This window comes from Poecilia formosa, unplaced genomic scaffold, assembly GCF_000485575.1.
Source record: "Poecilia formosa unplaced genomic scaffold, Poecilia_formosa-5.1.2 Scaffold79, whole genome shotgun sequence".
Taxonomy (NCBI): domain Eukaryota; kingdom Metazoa; phylum Chordata; class Actinopteri; order Cyprinodontiformes; family Poeciliidae; genus Poecilia; species Poecilia formosa.
This window is the reverse complement of record NW_006800018.1, coordinates 1,458,951-1,475,947: the sequence shown is the minus strand read 5'-3', so window position 1 is coordinate 1,475,947 and position 16,997 is coordinate 1,458,951. Positions and strand designations below refer to the sequence as shown.

Below are 16,997 nucleotides of genomic sequence, written 5' to 3'. Positions count from 1 at the left end.
AACGGTGTGCGCCATTTGCGCCGCATGCTCAGTCCAGAAAGATCACTGCGATTCCGTTGTGAGGCCTGAGCAGGTTTGCATCAAAACGTTCATCCTTATACGTCTTCACAAATTGAGGCAACTCAAGCAAAAGTGGATTCAAGAACCTCCGGGCGTTATTGTGTTTCGCTGATTTGCGCAGCTGTTCTACATGTCGGTTGCCGCATTTGACCTGCTAACGAATTCAGTTTCAGCCTGGCGGTTCGACTAACAGGTGACTCCAGCGAGTAACAAGGTTTTGCAGTAAACGGCCCCAATTACACGAGCCCCTCCCTCCCCTCCCCAAATTAAATTTTATAGCGCGAAGCTGGAGGAGATGTGGAGCAGCATTCCAACCACGACGATGAAAGAGAATCTAATGAATCAAAACCAATCCTGTTAGTTCCGGCCCACATCTCCATACTGTGTACCTCTTCTTCTTCCTTTTTTTTTTTTTTCTGTAGAAGAATCCGACTGACTGATTTCACACAAGCTTGGGAACTGGGGGGGTCGGCGGGTTGCGGGGGTTGGACTCCACCAGGGTGGGATAGTGGATCTGAAACTATTCAGCGATGGAGGGATTTGTTACCTCTAATTGACCACATGAGTACCACTAAACATGATCTAAGCAGTCACAGTGAGAGACACCGGAAGAGACTCAGCGCAGGCAGCCGATCTTCTTGCTTCAACTCCGAAGGAAGCCGATTGGCTTTTTGACTCATCCCGTCACAGCTTTTTTTATTTCATTTATTTATTTATAATTTTTATTATTTATTAAATATTTATTATTTATTCAACGTCCATGAACAATGACATTCACACGAAATGAGAAAACAATGAGTTCTTCCACATGTATCTGCTGCTGGCGATTTTGTAAATCCCAAATACAATTTGGAGTTAAAACTCTTAACATAAAAACTCGTCTCTAATTGAAAACTATGGAAGCCAATTTTCGCCACTCTGTTACAAAAAAATAAAATGAATTATCTCAAAATAATGAGATAGTATCTCAAAATGATACTATCTCATTATAATGAGATTTTTTTTTTAACAGAGTTGCGGAAACGGGCTTCCATCCAACTTCCAAAAAAAAAAAAAAAAAAGCATTTGTAACTTTTTTCTTTTTCCAAATTGTGTCTCAGAGTATTTCTCCACTTCCTCCCTTCTTCTCAAACACGGTCTCTCGCGCTTCCTCATTCTTCCCTCCAATCCTTTCCTCTCTCCCTCTGTCATTCCTTTATTTTAATCTTAGCGAGAATAAGTGTCTCCCAGGAGTGGGAAAATGAGCTGAACAAAGCATGTGGGGGTTCGAGAATCATTTGGAGCTGGAAGATGCGGTCTTTGTGCCGCAGCCAGCTGGACATATAAAGAGACGGGGGGCTTGGAGGGGGGGGCGTTATGGTGAAAGAGAAAGCAATGCAAAGCCAAAGAGGTGTGAGCAACAAGCTCCGGGTGCTTAATGTTGGGACCACAGAGGGGACGGGTTGCGTTCCCACCGGGCCAGAGCCGCCATTCAGACGCATTCAAGCAGAACTCCTGGCTCGCGGTTCACATCTTCAGGCCTCTCGCCCTCTGTTTGGGATACGGTTACTGTCACCGCCCCGCGAGACTCCGAAAACCCAGAGAATCCGTCAGTAAATTTCAGACAAAATGTGCGCTCTTGTCCCTGAAGAACGTCGTTCCGTTGGCGCTAAATCAAGCAGATGGCAATGTCTGCAATCCTTTCTCAGAGTTTGGTAAATAAAATCTGATTGGTGCTCCGTGTGGCGGCTGTAAAAATAGGAACGTAACATGAAATCAGATTTTACTAAGAGTTTAGCTACTATGGATCAGCTACCTTCACTCCTTCCACGTGCAGAGGAAGAAAACACCATTTATGCTGTGGCAACAGATTTTTATTTTTTTTTCTCAGGGTTTTTATGTGCAATGAAGGAAGCTATTTTTAGAGCGCTTGAGCTCTTGGTGTTGTTTTCTCTCAGGAGGGGGAAAAAAATTAACTCTAACGGGTCTCAGTGGGGCATGATGAAGGCTCAGAGGGGGGTGAGGTTGCCCTCTAATGGCCCCATTGCTGCTCAGACACGATCTCCCATTGAGAGCCAGAGAACGACCCTCTGAGGGGTTTTTATAAGACAGCGCTGAGTGTATGACTCAATATACACCGGGATTAAAAAGGCAATAGATACACAGCTCAAAGGCCAGATTAACATTCTAATTAAGGGTTACAATAGAAAATGCAGTTTTGAGTCGCTGTGTGTTTTTATGTATGAGAGGTGATGGTAAAATAATGGTTTCCTGTTAATTGGAAATTAGTTTAACTGTCCATATGCACAGTGGAATTTAAAATGAACTATTTAAAATGTCATTAAATTTAAAATAATTTATGTTTTAAATTAACATTATACTGTGGTAACCCTAACCTTAACTGAATTGTAGAGTCTGACAAAGGAGCAACAATTGGCAGTTCATCACATTTTGTTGAGTATGAAGCTGCCTGGCACCAGACCGGTCAGGGTTCTCATGCTGACCTTTATCCATTGACCAGATGACCAGCAATGAGTAAAACTGGACCAGAGTAATGGATGAAGACGACGAGTCATCTGCCCATTACCATCACGAAATGCTAATGTGAGCAACACCAAAGTGCTTCATGTGAAAATGAAAGAACAAAGATCCACATTAAAGCAAGAAGCACGTGAAAAGAACAAATAAAAACAAACTAAACGTCACATGAAGAAAATAAAGGCTAAGATTACAAACTTGAGCAAAAATAACCAGCAAAGATATGACGTACTTTAACTGGTAAAGTAATCTCTGAATGTCGTCTGAAAGTTGCAGCTGGAAGGTTGTGAAATTCAGGTCTTTTATTGTTTCAGTCAAAATTTTTTTTACATAATTCAATGGAAGAAAATAATCCAAGACTACCGATGCAGTCCTACATCACTCTCAGAGATCATGTGGCTCATGTTTTGGTTTATTATTGATGCATTGGTGTTACTTTAGGTGCAGCTGTCTAGTCTGCTTGGAAATGGTTTTCAGCAACATGTTATTAAAACAAATGTCCTTACATTTCAATTTCAATTTTGTAAGCACAGCTTTTATGTTTAAGAAGTCATTGTTAAATTCATTAATTGAGGAAAGAATTTCAGTAAGTTCAGCACAGAGCAGCTTCCTTCGATTCACAATCTGACAGGAGACGGATGTTTGTGAGTTGAATTATGTGCAGAGAAAATTCACTGCGGCTTCGACTTTTCTGCACCACCTTCGTTTTGACATCCATCTAATATTGTTTGCAGGTGGATGTGTTGTACAACCACTTAGAAGTGGGATCTGCTTCCTCCCAGGACGGCCACGCAAACCACACAAACTGATTGCATTTGAATTGAGGAAAGACCATCCAGACGTGGCCGACTTGGTACTTTTGTTTGATTGTTGCAGGCGAGCCAAGATGATGCATGAGACTCATACTGCTCAGACAGGCAGCTACAAATTTGCCTGGCTAGTTGACTGGTGGGAGGCTGGGTTGGTAGGGGGTGAAGGCAGGAGGGAGGGGTGGGGGGTCAGCTGTCAAAAGAGAGCAAAGAAACTGTTGTACCCGTTTTGTCTTCTTCGAGGTTCATTTCTCGAAGATGCTTATGTTCAAAAATGTGCGTCCGTTTTGTCTTGCCTTTGATCAGATTAAATGCCTGGAATAACTGCAAATGGGTTATTCTGCATTTTCGTTTGGCTTTCGTGAATTTTTTTTTTTATTATTATTTTTAAAATGAGCTAATCTAAATATCTGTTTTGCTTAAAAGCATTTCTCCTGCTGATATGATTTTTGGAGATATATCCTCCTCTCTCTTTCCCTTAAATCAATCCAACTAGAAGTCTCATCTGGCCAGATGAATGGTGCTCCCCCTCGCCTCTCTCTCCCTCTCAGCATGAGGTCTGAAACTTGTGTTTGATCACTATTTGGCCCTCCTCCCTTTAACTTTGCTCTTCCCTGGAGAGAAAAAAAAAAGAAACCCACAGAGGAGGGAGACTGGGATTAATGGAACATCTAGACTAACATGAGGAGGAAAAGGAGCTGAGGGAAATGAAGAGCGGGATCCGGTGTCTGGACATTTAGCTTTCGGGGACAGGTTGAGGGTTAAAACGATCAGTCTAAGTGTGAGTGTGAGTCTTGCGGTGAAGATGCTCGTCCGTGGGTGGCTTCTTTGCGTGTTCTGCTTCCACACCTGTGCCGGGATCTCACAGCAGTGTAAGTTCCACCACAGCGTATGTCTAATGGAACCAGAACTGCTGGACAGGAGCTTCAAGAACCCGCTCAAAGAGCATATTCGTCACGGCATGGGGCAACAGGACACACCTCACAGAAACAGGCCACACCGAAGAAAAGGTACGGCTCAGGAAACACGCCTGGTGAATTAGTCAGTAGGAGATTAACATTGATTAACATTGTTAACTTTGGTTTGATTTGTCCTCAGGAACGTGATATTTTGAATGTTTCTTTTAATCAAGAAGTAAAGGGATCAAAACAGTTTCCAAAACAGTTTCTTTCAGAATTAACATGTCACTAGATGAAACTGACAGAATTCCTTGGGGGAATAGTCCTGATATGTTTACAAAAAAAAGTTCTTCATCAGTTGTTTCATCAGTTTCGATTTTCTCTGTAATCTCAATTTTTATGAAAAATTATCTTTAGAAATTGTAATATGAACAGAATTGTAAAATGCATTAGTCTTTAACAGTCTTCTTCCGCTCTTCTTTTGTCTTTTTTCACATTGAAATTTTTCAAACGCCATCATTACAGACAACAATAACCTGGGAAAATACAAGATTAAAACAAGATTTAACTTATGAAGATAAACAAATTATACCAAGGCAACCTGACCTGACCACGTGTGAAAACGTAACTACTGTCTGAACCTGAAAACTGGTTGGGCCGTCCTGTTCCAGCAACGTCTGCCACCAAGAGTTTGTGGTAACTGTCAATGAAATTTCGGTAAAGAATCCTCCCATCGGTGCAGAGGATTTAGTCTTGTTTTTATGTTCTTTTATGCAGAATTGTCTTAATTTAGCTCCATTGGAGGGTTTTCCATCATAAATAGCCTGTTTATGGTCATGCCACAGCATCTCGATTGGACTCAAATCCAGACTTTGTAACCAAAGTATACTATGGCTTAAGGTTACAAAGATATGGTCGGACATTTTTATCTTCAGGATTTCAGTAAGAGGCAAAACTCATGGATGTCATCAAGATTCTAAAGGGGCAAAGCAGCACAGGATTGAGGCAAGTGAGGAACTACAGTGCTTTAGAAGTTGCTTTGGGCTCTTTTGTTGCCTCCTGGATGAGTCTTTGGTGGGCCAGCCACTACAGGGAAGGTTCACCCAGTTCCACGATTCCTCCATTTGTGGATAATGGGTCTCACTGTGATTAGCTGGAGTCCAAAGGAAGTGTCTTTGTTTCCCTTTCCAGGCTGATAAATGCCAACCACTTCCTTACATTTCTTTGGATCAGGTCCCAATGAATGTCGTTTCTTTTTTAGACCTTTTGCCACGATGTCAGACAGATGCTGTTAAAGTCATTTCTTCATTCCAGGTCGGGCAGCAATCAAGCGTGGCCTTAAAACAACACATTGCAGTACGTATTTTACAGTGAATGTTGTTGAAATATCCGCTAGAACTTAATTAAAAGATATTCAATGTCTTTGAAGAGCCTCTTTTTTGTTTTCACACTCAGGCTTCATCTTCTTCAATTCACAGAAGTTAAAGCACCGCACATGTTTACGTTGACTTGCTTAGAGCAGTATTCATCTTGTCGAATTCTTTACAGATCTCAATGGACATACGTGAAGAATTCACTGTGGAGTCACTGTTCATCACACTCTCCACTACAGCTGACACATTCTTTCTCTTTCGTACCCCAATTCCCCGTCTTTCACTCATTTGCTATACTTCCCCTGACCTCTTGGTCAACAGCTTAGAAAGGAGCCCTTCCTTCAGCAAATCTCGGCCTCACAACATTCCCATGGGTTGTGTTTTGGAAGGCGGGATTCATCCCTCATCCGTTCTAAAGCTTTTGTTGTCGACTGAAAGCTGGCTGATGCCGAGGCCATCAAGCCCACGTTGTTGGATCAATATAAACATCCATCACTTAGCCTCGGTCCTTTCTAAGCCTCACAATGAACAGTTCACCACACAATGCTTTGTTTGTGTGGGCCATTCGAGGGAATGAACTAGTGGTAGTTCACTTATTCCTGGGTCATCCTGGCAGATTTTATTTATCAGGAGGAATGTTACGTTTGTGCCACATACGCTACGGTTGTATCTAGACTCATCAAACTTTTTTTTTTGCGTTGTTAGCATTAGCATTATTTTGTGTTTGTAATTTTTTTTTTTTTTTTTTTTGCGTTGTTAGCATTAGCATTATTTTGTGTTTGTAATTTGAGTTTTATTGGAATGCAGGTGGCAAACCAACGCAAAGTTGGATATAATTGTGAAGTGAAAGGGAATTGATGCATAGCTTTAAATGTTTCACGTGGGAAAAGTCAAGAACTGTTGCTTTTACATGTATAAAAGCAACAAAAAAAGATAAATAATTGGTCAATGATCTACTATTATTGAAAGAAAGCAACGAGAATTTCCATTTTTGGATTGACTCAGATCAAAACTGACATGTTACACAGAGACATATCTCAGAATACCTTCAGTGTCAACAAACATTGAGGTTTAGAACATGCACATCACACCTTTCAAGTTTTCATGTGCTCATCCTCCATTGTATTATTTTCCTTCTCCTCAGTTCAATTCAGCTTAGTTATATAGCTCCACTTCACAACCAATTTAGTCTCATGGCACTTTACAAAAAAAGTCATTCCAGTCCAATCACAGATGCATTCCAATTGTTCCTAATTATCAGACAATGCATTAAGCTCAGTTCAATATTAAAATTAGCTTAAAAAGTTTACATCTAAGCAGTTTGCACCAAGGAATTTTGCAACAGTGGAGAGGAAAAACTCGCCATTTACAGGAAGAAACCTGTAGCAGAACCAGAACCCGGCTTGGTACGAGCGGCCATCCACCACGACCGACTGGGGGGTTTGAGAAGGCAGAACAGAGACACGAAAAATAAATTGAAGAACTGATGCAGAATTCATTTCTGTGTTAATGAAAAATAAACTGTTCATAACAGGAGAGGGAGAAGGTTTAATCGTCGGCAGCGTCATCTCAATCGATGCTCTCCCCGAGGAAGGAGAAAAATAGACCAGGTGTAGCGTCCATGGAGAGAAAACAACTGAGAGAAAACATGACGTTAAGGGTTGGAATAACAACAAATAATGTAAATTGGAAAATAGTAGAAGAAGAAAGTGAGAAAAAGTATTCAGTTTGTCCTCCAGCAGCCTAAATCTATAGCAGCATTACTACAGTAAGGGTTAATCCTTACAATGAGGCATTAGAGGCAGAGCCAGGGCCAAAAATTCAAACAGCACACAAAATCATGAAAACATACACATTTGTGCATAACAGTTTCAAAAGAGCTGGCATAAAATTTAAAAGTAACAGACAGGAAAACGTGAAATGCAAACAAACCAGATGAACTCCGACATAAAGTGCTGACATAATGGCTGACATGCAGCAGGCTGAGAGATGCGCCGTTTCCTTCTATTGTTGGGAAACAAACAGGCCAAGAACGCCCTGCTTCATGCGGTGATGGTGACAGAGCTGCTCCTGCAAAAACAAGCCAAACAACAGCAGAGAGTTCACGGCGCCAGGACACATCTGCTGCTCAAGTTTTCATTATGTGGCTGTGATGAAATTACATATTAAAGTAATAGTGAGACTGAATCTGTTGTGATTTCACAGTTAAAAATCAGACCAAAAACAAAAAAGCCTTTGTGGACTTTGATTTGTTTATTGTTGCTGCTGTGATCCAGCAAATATAATATCAGACAAAAAAAAAGAAAAAAAACTGTTACTGTTACAGAAATACTAAAGAGCTTGTTTAACTTTATGAATGTCCCTTCAGAATGATCTCTGTAACATCTCCGCGAATTTGTCTTGGCTAGTTTGAATATTTTTACACTTTAATTTCAATCTTGGGAGGTACACGATCAAAACAGAAAGGAATACATTAAGGTTGTAAAGCTGACATTCATCCCAGTGGAACTTGCGCATTTATTTCGCTGTTTTCAAAATAAATGCACAGGACTCATTGGGACAATGAAAATATAAACGGGGTTAATTGTCTCAACTTGTCGACAGTTCAGTGTGATATAACCACACAAAGGTTACAAGTTTTAAGCAATTTATTATTTTTTAGCTGTAAACTACGCTGACTGGTTTCTTTTATTTTGAAACGGAGGCGAACAGGAAGTTGTTAGCTGCGTGTTGTCAGCGTGTTTAACAGATTGTTTAGTTTGACGCTCATTTCTCTCAAGGAGCGGCAAGTTAGAGGGAGAGTTTGTCCGTAAATTTAAAAGAAGACAATTGACAGACCGACAAGTCAAATTCCAGTCAGACCTCAGCGTTCAGCTAAAGAATCTTAGCTTATATTAATAATGTTAACTCCCCTAAAGATGAGCCGGAGGGTTAGAACATGTCTATTGGCTGCGCTGTTTGGGTCCCTGCTCTCCGGTAAGTTCACAACAATCATTTTTCTCTAAAATTATATATATAAATATTATATATTTATTTATTTTTCCCAGCTTCGCGTGTCTGTGTGATTCCACCAGTTGGGTGAATTATTCAGATGTATTTTGATGAAACGATAACTCATAGCATCATACTTTAAAAGAGCCTCAATTTACTTCCCTCAGATTCTCTCAGGTTTTCCAGAGCTGTTCCAAAATTATGTGGGGCACCTAATCAGCACTAGGTTTAGGGAGCCATCTGTTGAAAGAATTGTCTGTTTTTATTTTTTATTATTATTTTTTTTAAGTTTAAAGTCAGTAATAGTTCCCCTATTTACAGTAGGTAGATATTGTAGTGTTGTGAATTTATTTATTAAAATAAGATGTACCCTGCTGGTTCCAATCTTCTTCCACTGACCACTGAGGAAACATTGGTATTTTAATTTATTTTTGGGCTACTTTAAAATAATGAGAGCTGTTCATTTGGTTGACACAGTCGCTTCCTGTTTAAAGACTAGCATTCGCAATGTCTTCAGAGTCCTGCTTATCAAATAAGCTGGTGTTCTGGAATTTACACGCATTTCTCGCTCATGTTGTAAATCGTAAAGGAAGTGGAAATGCTTCTACTGTATCGGGTGCAATGAGATGGAAAAAGAAAAACTGTACGAGTCTCGTGAAAACGGATCCAAAATATTCTTTGTTTTCTTCAGAGTTCTGTGGTGCGTTTTGTTTGACTTGATGTTCCTGAGACCTGCTGGTTCCCGGTTTCCTCTCATGTCAGGAAGCCTACCACAATCTTCCTGTTTCCTCCAGTGTGGTCATCCGACTTCATGGGAAGTCCCGACAATGGCATTCCACTGGCGCTGGCTACAAATAGCCATTGTTTGGGAGTAGCAGGGTTTTGAATGTGTTAACTGGAGATATTTTCTTATTGTGAACCATGAACTCAGAGATGTGCAGTATCCCTGGTTAGCATATGATGTTACTAACCATTTCACTCAGTAGGTTTCTGTGGCATAGATTCAGCTTTTAAGTCAATGCTGTCCAAACTTTTTGTCAAAATCATCAAGCAGAAAGTCCTCGCAGGTCACAAATTAATATTTATTTTTTTTTTTTAAATCCATGCTTTCCTTTGGTTTGCTTTATACCTGCTTAACAATAAACTAAACATGCATTATTTTAATTATGCAAATAAAGCAGTTATTGTTAGAAAGAAACGTGCATGTGTGCCTATATTGAAACGGCGCCCAGTTTGTAAATTCGAAAGACGGATACTTTGTGATGCACCTAAGAAGATTTAATTGGTCGGTAATAATTTAAATATAATTAAAAATAAAAAGCCCTCCCTCCCCCCATCTCCATCACCCACCTGTAGCCGGCGTGCCAAATGAGTAACTTTCTTGAATTTTAGTCGGGGGTTGCTTCTCATCCAGGTTTCACATAGAAATAAAATATATTTTTACTTGTTGAAATGAATAATACTTTCACAATCATCTGGTCCCATCTGCAGGTGGCAGAGTCCGGACGGAGGAGACAGAACCACGTATAGTCCACCACCCCTCTGATGTGGTGGTGAAGCCGGGCAGCCCTGCCACTCTGTCCTGCCGCGTGGACGGCAGCCCCAAGCCGACCATCGAGTGGCTGCGCAACGGTCAGCCCCTGGGGACGGACAAGGGAGACGGCCGGGCGGTCCCCATGGTTCTGTCCGAGGGGAGCCTGTTCTTTCTAAATGTGGGAGGGGGCAGGCGTGGCCAGACCCACGAGGGCGTCTACGCCTGCGTCGCCACGAACAGTGCCGGCAAGGCAACCAGCCGCAATGCCTCGCTGTATATTGCAGGTGAGATGGTCTAGGGGGACGCACAGGGGTCTTAGCTGCAGCTCTAAATATTATCTTTAGATAAGAAGAATATAGATTGTTTACAAAATGATTTTGACTCCTTATGTTGAAATACCAAGAGAATCATGCTGAGCTCAGAATTTCACTGCCTCAGTATGGTACATCGATACTGAAATAATGTGAAAATCAACCCAAATTACATGAAGTATTTGCCCGTATGTGTCTAAAATGGACCTTAAAGTGTTACATTTTGAAAAGGACGATTTTTAGAAGATTAAATTTATCACATAAGCCACAACAAAATGGTGTATTGACTGGAATGCACGGTAGTACAGAAAACAAAAGGTATGACATATCTTAGGATTTAAGTAAATCGAGACATATTTTTGTTCTTTACTGGACTTTTAAACAATAATCAACTTTCAGTCATTCGTGACAGGCAGTATAACGGTGTTAGACACCAGAAACTTCATGTCATTAATCACTGATTTTTCCACTATAAGTCTACCGCAAATTTTATTTCTCCACAAACCATGTGACGTCCATTAGACTGTTAGTTCCCTGACAGAGTTTTAGGATCAGAGCGAAGCCCGTCGTTCTGATCCGGCTCAGTGTGAACGTGTCTCTGTGTTCCTGCAGTTCTGAAGGAGGAGTTCAGCGTCCAGCCCGGCGACGCCGAGGTGGCAGAGGGCGAGGTGGCTGTTTTATACTGCGGTCCGCCGATGGGACATCCAGAACCCAACGTCATCTGGAAGAAGGACGGCGTCCCCATCAGCAACACGGACCACCACTACACCGTAAGCAGCTGCTTTGATTATGGAAACACGTGAATATGTCTTCATTCTGAGGTTCATGATTCCAATGCAGAGTCGTAATCGATGATTTGACTAATCCTCGCACAGAAAAAGCAAATAGATTATAATCTGTAAAAGCAGTCCCATGTACTCATTGCTCGATGGTTGAAATAAAATGTTCCACAGATGCTGCAGCTAGTTGATCTGTGCTGCTTTGCTTTGCTCTGCAGAAGCTGAGTGGGAAGCTGATCATCGCGCCTGCAGAGAAGAGCCACTCTGGCTCCTACGTGTGTGTGGCCCGGAACATCATGGGAGAGAGGCAGAGCAGGGCGGCTCGGCTCTCTGTGCTGGGTGAGAGCAGATGAGAACAAGCAGACCAAAGGCCCCCAGACAGGCTTCATCTGAAGCAGAACAGCTCTCATATTTGTGCACACCTTTCATACGACAGGGCAGACCACTGGCGGACACCCCCTCCCCGCTTCGGTATTCGTCACGCCATGGTCATGGAAAACGTTTTATAGCCTCAGACAGCCTCAGTGAACAGTGACACGACAATTTCCATCCAGGGGTTATTCACCATTTCCCAGTCTTAGTTTTACAGGAGTTATTTAGCGATAAATTATTCAAATGTACATTAGTTGCACAATGCGTGCAGATACATAAACACCTTTAGAGGGATAGGAAACCGGATAGTTGAAGAGAAATATCAACACTGCTGTCTGAGTGCATTTCCGCATTAAAACGTTGCAACAAACTTCTGACCAATCGCACGACACTTTGCATAGAGCTCTGCTGAAGCCCCGTGTCGAGTTCGGCAGGCGGCTTCCTCTCTGCGAACCAAATGACACAATTTTCATCGGTCGATGAGAGATGATTTCAGCACTTTGGATGATGTTGTTAAGCACTACCTTTTTTTTTCTTGATTTGGGTTTCTTTCTAACCCACCAATGGGGGAAAAAAAATACCTCTCTCTCCAAACAAACTTGTGACATATTTACACTGACTGGGATTTTGCTGTAGCACTTAAAGCAATCCACTGAGTTTCTTCTGTCATCATCTACCGCAGGTAAGCCTGTGTTGGTGCTGAAGCCAGAGAACGTTTCGGTAAGAACGGGAGAGTCGGCCCACTTCTACTGCCAGGCTAGAGGGGACCCTCCTCCTACTGTGGCCTGGAGCCGAGAGCAGGGGCCGCTTCCCAACGGCAGGTAGCCCGCCCTCCATCTACCTTCATTCATCAGTGACACGGACTATGTGCTGGTCCAGTGTTGGACTCTGTCCAGTGTCTGCAGGCAGATTTTCTATGAATACTAAGCTGTGAATAGCTGGGGGTCCACTGATTAGTCTGCTGATAGTTGGGGTCACAGGTCTCCTCAGACTTGATGGTCCGAAGGTGAAAAGTACGAATAACAACTGGTTCAGACTCAGAGTTCTTCAATTACTTCACGATTTTTTGCACTTTCCACTAAAATGGAAACTATCAGCTCAGGCTTTTTACGTTTGAAACAGAGACATCCTCAGACGGGTGAACTGTGAATTGTTGCTGAGGAACATTTCAGCTCGACGTACCTGCTTAGGTTTTGACCAAGCTTTGGTAGTGACACCAGACCCGTCGATTCTTCCCGCTGCTCGCTGTTTGTTTCCAGGTATCTCATAAACCCGGACCAGACTCTGCAGCTCCATTATGTGACGGTGCAGGATGCTGGGAGCTACACCTGCACAGCTGCGAATCACGTCGGAGTCGTCGCTGCAGTTGCACAACTTCAAGTTGAAGGCGAGTTTTCGTTCTCTTTTTACATTTATTTTGCAACTTGCTTTATGTTGGAAAATATCTGCAAAAACAGACAAACTTCCCAGAAGCAGTTGTTATTCCTTCATAGTAATAAATTCACAGCAGACATGTTGCATGCTAACAGAGAGCTGGTGCTTTGAAAGCTAACTTGTGTTCTGCAGTGCAGATAAACATGAATCACCCTCATGCTATTAGCTTGCAGGACATACAATGCAACAAAATAAACCAGATTATCATGTAATAGTGACGGGAACAGCTGTTCATTTGAGTGAATATCTAGGATCGGTATAGCAAAATGATCTGTTCACAAGTTTACAGTTCATTTGTGCAGAACAGCGCCTCTTCTAGACCAATCTGCATACTGCACATTTCAAGCACCTTTCAAGCTGACACGACGGCGCCATTCCAGCTCTACGTCTGTTTCTTCAAGCTAACGGCTGATGTAATGTGATCGTGAGGAAAGGAGACACAGTACACATAAAATCTATAGATTTACAGTATTTATGAGGCTTTTTATTTTCAATTATTTCTTGTTTTAATTGCACTGTGATAAAACACATTTAACAACCTGGCATGTAGTCACGTACTAATCCATTTACTTGTTTATTTGACAGGCTGCAAATGCACTGGCACAGCGTTCACACTTCAGTCAAAATAAGCCTATTGCACCAAATGCAGCGCTATATGACACAGCACAATTATATTAGTTGCTAGAATACTGCGGTTGCATCCATCCTTCCATCTGTCTGTCCATCTGGCCTGGTGCCTATGCCCCGCAGTCATTAGGCGAGAGGCAGGCGGCTGCTGTTTGACTACGCAGCAGTGCATTTTCTTTTGCTATGGTCAGGCTAATATTTTGACACGATTAGTTATTTATTTCCATCTAGCCCATGAAAAATGGTTCCCTTGGAACAAACGTTTCAGTGAGATCCATCTGATTTAGTAAGCCACGCCGCAACATGGCCTAGTAGAAATGACCTTCTACGGCCCAAACGATGGGCTACGTTGCGACGTCTGCTTCGTCCTTTAAAGTTAACTGTCGTGTTTCCACTGTGGACGACTTGACGCTTTCTAATAAAAGTTAATGTGAAACATTTGCTGGTGCAGAGGCTCCCAGCACTGAGCAGAAAGACTTCCACAGAGAGCTGTCAGCCTTACGAGTGACCCTGGAGAATGTCACCATCATCGCCTCGGAGTCCAACGTTTCCCTCGTGCAGTGGAAGGTATGAGAGTCCTGTTTTACAGCTTTGTGGGTGGAGTGTTTGAGTGTTTGATCTGCATTTGGTGTTTCCCGTGACCAGCTCCAGTCCCTTCCAGTTCAGCCTCACTACCTCGACGGCTTTGAGGTTCTCTATCGCCCCCTGCTGCCTGTCAGCTCAGACTGGGCAGCGCTGAGGGTCTCGCTGCCGGGCTTCCAGGCTCAGGTCGGCCCCCTTAAGAGGGGCTACAAGTACGAGTTCAAGGTTCGTCCCTACGGGAGCAGCCTGTACGGAAGGGAGAGCAACACCCGGCATCTCCGAGTCCCTGAGAGAGGTGAGGGTAGGCTGGCTTCAGAAGGCCTCACCTGCATCTCTTCCTCCGCTTTAAGCCACCAGTCAAACTAACTCAGGGGGAATATATCGCCGCTTTTCATGCAGCGCCCAGCGCGCCCCCTCTGGCCGTGTCCATCACAGTGGACCACGAGCAGAACAACACCGTCCATCTGAGCTGGGAGCCTCCTCCTCCCGACAGCCACAATGGTGTCATCCAGGGCTACCAGGTGACCACCTCCCTGTCTGATAACCCATCAACAATTGGGCTATCAGCTGAGGACTATTCTTCTTTTTTACCATCACATGTCATTTCTTTCTTCCTCACTGCCCTACCTACTTCCTCTTAATCTTCCTTTCTTCTTTCCGTCATTAGTTTCTTTGTTTCTTCCTTCCTTCCTGTCATTCTTTTCTCTGTAGTTACTTTGTTCTTTGTTTCCTTCTGTCCTTTTATCCCTCCTTGCTGTCTGCTTTTTTTCCCCCCTTCCTTCCCAGGAGTGGGCTTTTTCCGGAGTTCACTGCTGATCCCAATCCAAATGGGTTTGTTAGAAAACGTTCTGCTCTGCAGTTTCACATGAGAATCATTCTAAATCATTTTAGTCGTGTTTTTGAGACCACGAGCTTCCTCTCATAAATGTGCGAACTGCTCCTTTAGGTTTGGTGCATGGAGTCTGACGAGCAGCAGTACCAGAACTGGACAGTGGACAGCGGCCAACACAGCCTGGATGTCTCCACACTGGAACCAGGGAAGCAGTACTGGGTAACCATGGCAGCGGTGAACGGTGCTGGAGTGGGGACGCTCAGTGATCCTCATGGATTTGTCACCAGTGAGACCAGGAGCCTTTTTCAACTAATTTCTCCGTCATGTTCCCTCCGTATCTGACCACCCAGAATGTCTGTTTTTACTCAGAACCACAGCTAGGGGACGCCACAGAGCCAGACACCCACAAACAGGATGCGTCTCCTGTGCTGGCCCTCCTCCAGGACCCAGTTCTGATCGGCAGCGTTGGCGCCCTCTTGTGGTGTCTTCTGATGATTGCAGTTGTTTTCCTGTTCAGACGCCACGGCAGCGCGGGTCAACTGTCACCTCACCACAGCAAGGCTAAAGGTGACTTTTCTAAAAATATTGACTGTGTGATCCCTGCTGGAGGTCAGGCTTTCTATAAGACAAGAAATTGTGTGTTTATTTATTTGCTGTTTTTTTTTTTTTTTTTTTTTTTCCCAGATCTGCGCAGATTGGCCAGTGAAGATCTCATCATCAAACACAGGTGAAAGTTAAACAGCATTATGTAGATTACACGTGTAATAAGAGATGAGCAAAAATCTGCTTTCTACTTGGACTTTTAACAAAATATGTTTAAAATAAAACATTTTATATAAATCAGGCAAAACCTTAAAACCACAGTTTGCTTTATGGACTTTTATGAGTCAAATTTCTACATTTCTTCCATTTTACACTTACATTAAATAAAATATGAAGCCTTGTAGAATTTGCAGTTTGTATTGATGGTTCAGGTTCAGGTGGGTACTGTGATGCTACATATGCATAAACCTGAAATGGCGCTTGTAGCTGAACGGTTCTCATAAGAAAAAAAAAACAAAAAAACATCTCCAACTTAATAACATTTTCGTGAAGGATCCATATCCTTAAGAGTTGCAATTTCCTGTGAATAAAAGTTGTAATTTTTAAACTCTTTAGTAACCATTTAAGATGCTGATTCAGCTGCAGGATCCACAATAAACATCAACCGAACATCATGCGACACGGCAGAAGCACTTCACTGCCAGAGGTTGGAAATAAATGCAGGAGCAGATGAGGTTTAGATGAGAAATCGTTTTTGCTATAACAAGATTTATATCTCACTAAAACCAAAATGTCTTTTAAATAAGAAAGGTTGAGTCAGTAAAACAGCGACGTCAGAGGAGTGTGTTTTTATATCGTGCTGGAACAGAAAACTTTCATAGTGCCTGTTGTATGTATTTTAGTAATAACTCATTATTATTTGTGTATTTATTCTAGATTTTTATTTTTATTTTTATTTGGATCTCCTGCCAGTTACACTTGCACATATATATACACTGCTCAAAAAAATAAAAGGAACACTCAAATAACACATCCTAGATCTGAATGAATGAAATATTCTCATTGAATACTTTGTTCTGTACAAAGTTAAATGTGCCGACAACAAAATCACACAAAAATCATCAATGGAAATCAAATTTATTAACCAATGGAGGCCTGGATTTGGAGCCACACACAAAATTAAAGTGAAATGTTCCCTTTATTTTTTTTGAGCAGTATATTTTAATTTTAAAATTCTGTAATTCATTTTAATTTTATAATTTTTTTCTAACTTATGATGAATAATCATGGTATCAAAGCATAACTGTGAAATTTCTAAAGGTTAAATGATTTTT

General features: G+C 42.1%; 1 protein-coding gene across 2 annotated transcripts in view; it reads left to right on the top strand.

Moving 5' to 3' along the window:
- Positions 1–3,994: 3,994 nt before the first annotated feature.
- The window catches only part of robo4 (roundabout, axon guidance receptor, homolog 4 (Drosophila)), a 35,934-nt gene continuing 22,931 nt past the window's right edge, over positions 3,995–16,997 (top strand). The window contains exons 1-12 of one of the 2 annotated variants that reach the window (XM_016673608.1): positions 3,995–4,396; positions 10,141–10,467; positions 11,107–11,264; positions 11,492–11,612; positions 12,328–12,466; positions 12,905–13,032; positions 14,158–14,273; positions 14,352–14,583; positions 14,688–14,809; positions 15,235–15,406; positions 15,490–15,687; positions 15,805–15,847. In XM_016673608.1, coding sequence (XP_016529094.1) covers positions 4,192–4,396; positions 10,141–10,467; positions 11,107–11,264; positions 11,492–11,612; positions 12,328–12,466; positions 12,905–13,032; positions 14,158–14,273; positions 14,352–14,583; positions 14,688–14,809; positions 15,235–15,406; positions 15,490–15,687; positions 15,805–15,847 — 1,961 coding nt within the window. In that variant the 5' untranslated portion in view covers positions 3,995–4,191. Of the gene's footprint in view, positions 4,397–8,414; positions 8,635–10,140; positions 10,468–11,106; positions 11,265–11,491; positions 11,613–12,327; positions 12,467–12,904; positions 13,033–14,157; positions 14,274–14,351; positions 14,584–14,687; positions 14,810–15,234; positions 15,407–15,489; positions 15,688–15,804; positions 15,848–16,997 lie in introns of those variants that run through there. The other variant, XM_007556480.2, reaches the window with a different exon arrangement.